The following is a 9,133-nucleotide window of genomic DNA, read 5'->3' as shown; positions in this document are numbered from 1 at the left end:
GTAAAGCCGCGCCGCCATGGCACCACTCCCGGCCGCACCCTGCATGTCTGCTCAGCTGCTCCCTGCACATCAGCCATCCTGCCTGACCGTGCCACAGTAGGAAGAAGCAAGGCCTGGAGAAGGACGCCATTGTAACACATCTACATACAATGTGGATACGCCATAAATGTGTATAATGGGAATCCATGCATTGTCTATAGTGACATCTCTCTTTTTTTCTGACAGGGACGCTGCCATACTTACAAAAATCATTTCATATGAAAGACAGTGGATCTGGCTTGCTGCAAGCAGGTAGATATTAACATAAAATCTTATTCTGTAAGTCACCTGGAATCCGCCATTTTAGGCGCTAAACCAATATTCTAGAGAAGGTGACCAATCTATTCACTGGAGTCTCATGATGTTACTGACACAAGGTTGTGATGTCATCAGTCTCTAGTGAAGAAATAAGATTCAGTCAGGGGAATGGACAGCTGATGGACGTACATAATGGTGCCTGCTGTGAATGGGCTGGGGGTCTGAGAACCGCAAAATAGGAAACCAGATATACTACATCAATTTCACTATAGGGCAAAAGGTGTCGCACAGTGAAGCTTTACATTAATGAATGAGAGGGGGAGGGGAATAACTAAAGTGGGGGATGGGGAGTGAGGTTTAAATGCAGGATTTAATATAATTTGTCCATTTAAAAATTAATTTTATTTTGATTTTCATACTCCAGTCTTAATATAAAGAAGGTTGGAGAAAAATGCACCTAATGTATAACTAGGTGAATGTCCTTTAAAAAATTCCGAAAATGAATTCTACGCCAGCCACGAGCAGGATTTGCGCTATAATTTACTCCAATTTCTGGCATAAATTATGTTGAATTTGTCGGGCTGCAGATGGCAATGCCTCCTTCCGCTGAGCTCCATCTGCTTTTTAGAAAAGTGGCGCACGTGTCAAATATGGCACAAAACTCTAAATTGATTTTGCAAATTCAGGGCATAGAAAAGTTAATAAATTTCATCCACTGAGTCTTCCCGGTCGGGACTCTTCCTTTCACGTCTTCTCTGTTCCTTCTCTTTCAGTCTTCCTCTGCAGCTTCATGTTGCTGGCTCCAGTATTTGGATATTTGGGTGATCACTGGAATAGGAAATATCTGCTATGCATTGGTATCACCCTCTGGTCAGCCGTCATCCTTGGCAGCTCATTTATTCCTGATGAGGTAACATCCTGAGTTCATTATTACTGGGGTTTTATGGGATTATCACATTGATGGCCTATCCTTCTTCCAATGACGTTTATGTGACGAGATGTAATACCAGGTACAGCCACCCTTTCGGACAGGCCGCTGTGCCTGTGTAAACAATGGAAGAGACACATCGCTCACAAGAGTGCCACGGCCCTTCATTGTGATAGTCTGTGGTCCTGGAGTTCAGACCCTCACTGACCAAACATTCATTGTCTATCCTAAGACTAGGCCATCAATAAGAGTCCCAATGTTAAAGATTTACTGAAGATTTTCTGAATGATTATTTTTTTTCCTCTTCCCCAGTATTACTGGCTGTTTCTGCTTATGCGAGGATTGGTTGGCATTGGCGCTGCAAGTTACTCCACCATCGCCCCCTCCATCATCGCCGACCTATTTATAGCAGACCAGCGCAGCCGCATGTTGTCCATCTTTTGGACTGCTATCCCCGTGGGCTGGTAAGTCTCCTGTGTAAACACATAGAATCCAGTACTTATGACAAGAGATCCTCTGAATATTTAAAAGGACCTTCTAGTATAGATGTAACTGAGTTTGTATATTGGAGAATTGCATGATCTGCAGTTTACATATAACCCTATGACTAGCAGAATTGATCTTACTGTAAAGACTATTGTGATTTCCTGCTACCACTTCACATTGTTCCTGATCACACCAAGATCAAGGATGAAAAAAGTGTCTAATATATATAATGTGTGCATATGTTTATACTGTTAATATATATGTCTGTATATAGTTATATTTGTGTGGAGATTATGGCCCATTCTTAACTTTAAAACTTCTTTTTTGCCTATTAAGTGGCCTTGGATACATCATGGGCGCTAAATTGACAAGTGCTATTGGTGGTGACTGGCACTGGACTTTGCGGGTAAGTGAGAGAATTGCAGGATTCCTGCAGGCAAACAACGATTTCCCTGTAAAGTCTTATTATTGGAATTTCTCCCCTTATCTGCTGCATCGATGAGCAATAAGTAGGGCACTTGGTTGCAGTTCCAGCTCTCTGAGTGTCCTTCAGGAACCTATAGACAGTCAGTTATGAACACTGACATATGAGTGTTTGTTTTTTTAGTCATTTCCTATTTTTCGTTTCTTAAATCTGGTTTCAGTCACTTCTATTTATATATATAATATACAATGTCTCCTTCTTCTGAACAGGTCATTCCGGGTCTGGGGATTATAGCCGTTCTACTGCTTCTCTTAATTATGAAGGAACCATCCAGAGGAGCCGCGGAACAGAATGGTCAGAAACACACAAACAACAATTCTTGGATTACAGATGTGAAAGCTTTGCTGAAAAAGTGAGTGTTTTCTGTATAGTGATGGTTGTCGCTGGCTTTACCCCGTGTCTCTTGTGTCACTTACATTTCTCTCTCTCTCTCTGTAGCCCGAGCTTTATGCTTTCCATGCTGGGATTCACAACAGTGACATTTATTTCCGGCTCCCTCTCCCACTGGGCTCTATCATTCTACAAGCGGGCCCGGGTCCTCCTATACAGAGGTGATCCATGTCAGACTGTAATATGTCAATCTGATGACAGGTAAACGCTTATTTACTGGGTGTGCCAGGAGGTTGTGAGGGGGGCTCTCTGCCATTATGTCCATACTCTTCTCTTCTTGACCTAACTTTTGGGTAAGGCTACACGGTGCAGGGTCAGGGCTCCTGGTAGAAGTCTTATTATAGGGTGGGTTCAGACGTGGTGCGTTACATGCAGATTTTACTGAGGATTTGCTTCAGATTTCAACATTTGCATTGCTAAAGGTGAAATCCACAGTGAAAATCTGCAACAATTCCCCAAAATGTGATTGCAGTACATACAGTGTTGCGGATATTTATTTGCCAAATCTTCAACAAATCTGAAATCTCCCCCTATAATGTATATAGACTGCTACATGACTGTCTGCTCTATACTGGCAAGATATTTAGGATAGGTCCATAGAGAGCCCTGTCTGTATCCTGTTGGTACAACATACATATGACTAATTGTTCCTGCAGGGAGCGCATGTACATATTCCATACATACAGGTTAGTCATGATTAATCAATCCTGCAGGGAGCGCATGTACATATTCCATACATACAGGTTAGTCATCATTAATCAATCCTGCAGGGAGCGCATGTACATATTCCATACATACAGGTTAGTCATCATTAATCAGTCCTGCAGGGAGCGCATGTACATATTCCATACATACAGGCTAGTCATGATTAATCAATCCTGCAGGGACCGCATGTACATATTCCATACATACAGGTTAGTCATCATTAATCAATCCTGCAGGGAGCGCATGTACATATTCCATACATACAGGCTAGTCATGATTAATCAATCCTGCAGGGAGCGCATGTACATATTCCATACATACAGGTTAGTCATCATTCATCAATCCTGCAGGGAGCGCATGTACATATTCCATACATACATTTTAGTCATGATTAATCAATCCTGCAGGGAGCGCATGTACATATTCTATACAAATAGGTTAGTCATGATTAATCAATCCTGCAGGGAGCGCATGTACATATTCCATACATACATTTTAGTCATGATTAATCAATCCTGCAGCGAGCGCATGTACATATTCTATACATACAGGTTAGTCATGATTAATCAATCCTGCAGGGGGCGCATGTACATATTCCATACATACAGGTTAGTCATCATTAATCAATCCTGCAGGGAGCGCATGTACATATTCCATACATGGAGGTTAGTCATGATTAATCAATCCTGCAGGGAGCGCATGTACATATTCCATACATACAGGTTAGTCATGATTAATCAATCCTGCAGGGAGTGCATGTAAAGACATCTGCCATTGAATGAAGTTTAGGGACTAAATCTTTACAAAGATGAAGATAGTTGGAGTAGTAGTCATACTAAGATCCTTTAATCACCCTTTATATCCAATTTTTTACAATCCATCTGTTAACCTCTTTAACCCTTCCTTTGCAGCCAAATTTTTGGGATGATCACTATCATCACCGGAATCGTAGGAGTTGGAGCTGGTGTGGAGATAAGTAAAAGGTTCAGGAAGGTCAACCCCCGAGCAGACGCATTAGTCTGTGCTTGCGGAATGCTGGGCTCCGCCCCTTTCCTGCTCTTGGCCTTGACCTTGGCAAGATTCAGTCTTGTGGCCTCCTATGTAAGTTGCTGATGAACAGCTTGTTGTGATTGATGTTTTTCTGTTAATAATATTAAAAAGGGTGAAAAAAGCATATACACAAACATATAGTACCTGTAGATACATATATACAAACGTATAGTACCTGTAGATACATATATACAAACTAACATATAGTACCTGTAGATACATATACACAAACGTAGAGTACCTGTAGATACATAGACACAAATATATAGTACCTGTAGATATACATACACAAACATATAGTACCTGTAGATACATATACACAAACATATAGTAACTGTAGATACATATACACAAACATATAGTAACTGTAGATACACATACACAAATATATACCTATACTTAAAAACTGTATATACCACTGGATACCATACACATCCAAATACACAGCTTTACAAACACAAACACACACATATTAATACACATATACTGTACATTATTATCCAGTGTAAGGTCTATAGGCAGGTTTATTGCCCCCCTGTGCAGCACTTTTGTTCAGGGTAATGGATAAACACTTGTACTCTTCCCCCTTCACCATCCAGTCTTTTCTGAATGTTTTCTTTTCACTACAGATTCTCATCTTCATTGGGGCGTTGTTGCTGACGCTGAACTTTGCCATTGTGGACGACATCCTCCTGGTGAGTGATCATAGCTGAAATGACATTTATTTAGGCTTTTCTCTGTTTTCCTGCGTAGTCCATGAAATGCCACTGACTCTACAATAACTGCCAGACAAGAGACGGAGAACATTATAAGTGTGGACTGCGCTGTTTGCAGATATTATAATGCAGATATTTGGTCACTTTGTCTGGCTGCCATTGTTGAGTTAGGGTCAGTAACGTCCTTCTGTCTACTCAGAATGTCCTCTTGTTTTAGAGTGTGGTGACCCCCAGAAGACGCTCCACAGCGGAGGCCTTACAAATCATTGTGTCCCACCTGCTGGGTGATGCATGGAGCCCATATCTCATCGGAGTGGTAAGTATTAGTCACATTATCTTCCTAATGGGTATATGAGAAAAGTCTTAGCCTGACTGACCCCCAGTGTGAACAACACACAACAGACAAACATTACACATGAAGCAGACAGCACTAATACAGTACGCAGACATTATCAACATTATCAGCCCCCAAAAATCATATAGTACACATACAATGCCAATACAGCACCGATAGTATACCTACTCAGCATATAGACAGAACGAAGACATGACATAGAGCAGTCATACCACATACATACAGCACAAATACACCAGAAAATATTCTTACCCTGCCATTGATAATCTTCCTAAGAAAAAAACATGCAAAGCTCTTGCCAATAAGTAAAACTGGGGCTAGCAAAGTTTTAACCAGTGCTCCTCATGGGCTGAAGGTCGGAAGCTCCTCTGCTAACTATGGTGAGGAGTTTCCTCTTGCCACCTCCTACCATGTGCTGTCACCAGATTTCCCGAATAGTATCCAGCATCTACTGTCTGGAAAAAATATATACACTTGTGTTATTTCTAATAATTCATCTTACATAACAATGTGTCATCTTCTTATCCTCAGTTATCTGACCTCATCCGCAAAGGGAAGCCGGAATCTGACCTATTGATGTTTAACAGCCTGCAATATGCCCTCATGGTCTGCGTTTTCGTATCCGCTATTGGAGGAGGGTTCTTCTTGGCAACTGCCCTCTTTCTTGAGAGAGATCGAAAGAGGGCAGACATAGAGTCCCAAGGTATGTTCCCTGTCTGTATGTGTATGTTCAATGTTTACTCATGCCTCCTGCAGAATTAAAGTGGAGATCCACCAGTATGGTCAGAAAATGTAAAATATGGACTATATCAAAATCTGTATATTCTGCTTTATGGGATTTTTGATTGATTGTAATTTGTCTGACAATTTTGTCTTGTGTAAATACCCGGGACATCTCAGCTCATTAATACTAGAGTTCCTGATGCTTATTAACAAGTGAATATCTGCTATTGGTCCAGGGTGCAGGAAGATTAACCCTTTTGCAGCCAGGGTTTTTGGACATTTTGTTTCTAGCAACCTGTAACATTTTCACACTATTGACATGTATAAATAAAACCTAACTTGAAAAATAAAGTCTCATACTAAACCCTTATGCCTATATATTTTGTAAAAGAGGACACCTGACACATTGTCAAACTGCTTTTCTGCACTTTATGCACACAGGCACAGTCGTGCAATTTTGTGTCAAAATTAAATTTTTCATAAAAATGCATAAAATGAATATTTGTAGCTAAAGGTGTGACCCAAACAGAAAATTAGATGGTACATATAGGTGCATAATTATGATTATGTAGGTACATAATTTTTCTTTCCACTATACAAATGCTAAGGCTGTGTCCCATTTTACCCCCAGATTAAAGAAGTTGCTGCAAAAACATGACATTTTTTTATGATTTTGCAAAATTTGCGGCAAAAACACAAATTGACAGCAACGTGTGAACACACACTGAACCTAATCAATAATCGCAAATCCCTCAACCTAATCTAATACGTTTTTTAGTGGAAGTAGTTGAACACAAAGACATTATGGTGATGTCTTTACTGACTGATGGAAGTTTTTTTCCATCTATCAAATATGTTTTATTTCATAAAATACATAAATTGCATAGATTTAAAGATATCAAATCAGAGCACTGATTGGTAATCTGGGCAATAAAGCCAGATTTTACCTTAGACAGTTTTGATGAATGAGGCTCATAGGTGACGTTGATACTTCACAATCTGTAACTTCTCTTGTAATTAACCATCTAGTATTGTAAAGCAGAACAGTATTACATGTGAATGATCTGATAATGTATTCCTACCTCATTAATCTTATTATTATGTTTTACCTCAATAACAGGATGATGCATTCGGACATTTATTTACACCATACCTCAAGATCAGAACATTACATCTTGGAATGTCCATGGCTGAAATACAAGAAAGGCATCAAAAACTAAAAGCATCAATATTTTGGAGCTCTAAAGACTTTCACCATAATGAGCAGCAGGGCTTTGCTTTGCTCAAGACAAAACTATAATGTTTCCAAACAACCACAAATGGATTCTCTGCGTGCAGAATCAGGGACACCACACAGCATAAAGTCAACATGTATGCAAATGGCAGGATACCAAGCAAGTTGGCAGTGGTAGTCATGACTACAAAGCTGCCATTGCCTACTCTGTTACTGGTTCCAGTGGTTGAAACATTATAGATACTATACCGACAATTGAGGAAACTGGACCTAGATTGTCTGCAATTCCAAAGATTGCTTGAGGAAGAAAACGAGACCAACCTCACAGACTCATTTATATGGAGCTTTCACTGACTTCTTCCTCAGAAAAGCATCCCAAGGAATTTGCAGAAAAGACTAACAGCAAACTTAGGTCCACCTCGAAGGAATTTTTTCTGTGCCTGTGGCTCGGCTGAGTCACAGTGCCAGCCTGGAGTTGACTAATATTTGGACTACAGATCCAAATCCCTGGAGTCCTTGTGAAATAACCTCACAAGGAAAGACAAATGTATCTGCCTGTGGCTCGGCTGAGTCACAGTGCAAACTTGGACTTGAAAGAAAAATCTTTGGACTACAGGACTGTAGTCCAAAGAGAGCCTTAATGTCGCAACAAATGATAAATGCCTCTGCCTGTGGCTCAGCTGAGTCACAGTGCCGAACGAGACCCGAATTATTTGTCAAATAACATCATAACAAATAACAAATGTCGCTGCCTGTGGCTCAGCTGAGTCACAGTGCCAAATGAGACCTTACAAAGAATGACAAATGTCGCTGCCTGTGGCTCGGCTGAGTCACAGTGCTATGATGAGTTTTACCTACCACCAATGGCAACTACCAACAAAAATGCAAAACAACGCTTGCCAAACTTTAATACCCTTCATCTTCATTATACCAACTAAAGACACTGCAGTTATATACCATCTTTAGATGAAAGGACGAATTTTAAAACCATCATGTTCATGACTGCTTTTAATATTCTTACAAGTATACCAACTTTATGGAAAAAATTTAGTCATGCTATTTTAATAAAAATATATGATCCGAAAGATAGCGTTTTATTATATAGTAGCACATTATTATAGTATACTGTCTTTACTTGCTGGTTTATTACACATTCTGGATTATTAGATAGCTATAGGGAAATGCATCAAAGGAAGAGTCAGGATTGAAATGCAGGAATAGTCTAAAAATGTGATTGTTCCACAAACAAAACGTATTTCCTATTCACAGGATGTCACGATCCGTGGGTATGTGGACCAACTAGTCCGCACCGCCGTAGCAGAGTAGCAGCTGGCCAAACAACAGTCCTACTACAAGATTACCTTTAATAGTCCAGACAGTAATGGAGGCTCGGCACGGATGAACTTGTAGACACCAGACGAGGTGAATATCAGCAGGCATGACCAGTGGCATAACACGACTACAACAGCTTAAGGCGTAGGAACAGATATAGCATGAGTTATAGGATACAGGTAGCAGAGCACGGGAACAACGGGAGCAGGATAACACTAAGGGACCATTTGCTAAGACTAACATGGGTAAACACAACAATGCTCAAGCAATGAATGAAAGGGCAGAGCCCTTTTTATAGTCCAGGGTGATCATAGGCTAATTACAGATTTTCCTCATGTGTGTGCACTGGCCTACGTGAACTAGTGCAGCAATGCGGTAGTGAGTGTCGGCGTCTCCCAAGAGGGAGATGCCGCCCGAATCTCACTTGTCCATG

General features: G+C 40.5%; 1 protein-coding gene across 1 annotated transcript; it reads left to right on the top strand.

Moving 5' to 3' along the window:
• Positions 1-227: 227 nt before the first annotated feature.
• On the top strand, positions 228-8,443 carry LOC142656419 (protein spinster homolog 1-like). The gene is made up of 11 exons (XM_075831350.1): positions 228-291; positions 1,071-1,207; positions 1,538-1,689; positions 2,048-2,117; positions 2,405-2,547; positions 2,634-2,786; positions 4,202-4,391; positions 4,970-5,035; positions 5,274-5,372; positions 5,943-6,114; positions 7,255-8,443. The coding sequence occupies exons 1-11, from the start codon at positions 258-260 to the stop codon at positions 7,257-7,259; spliced, it is 1,221 nt and encodes a 406-aa protein (XP_075687465.1). The 5' UTR covers positions 228-257; the 3' UTR covers positions 7,260-8,443.
• The last annotated feature ends 690 nt before the right edge of the window (positions 8,444-9,133 follow it).

Source organism: Rhinoderma darwinii, chromosome 6 (genome assembly GCF_050947455.1).
Source record: "Rhinoderma darwinii isolate aRhiDar2 chromosome 6, aRhiDar2.hap1, whole genome shotgun sequence".
NCBI classification, from domain to species: Eukaryota; Metazoa; Chordata; class Amphibia; order Anura; family Rhinodermatidae; genus Rhinoderma; species Rhinoderma darwinii.
This window is presented reverse-complemented; position numbering and strand designations above follow the sequence as displayed.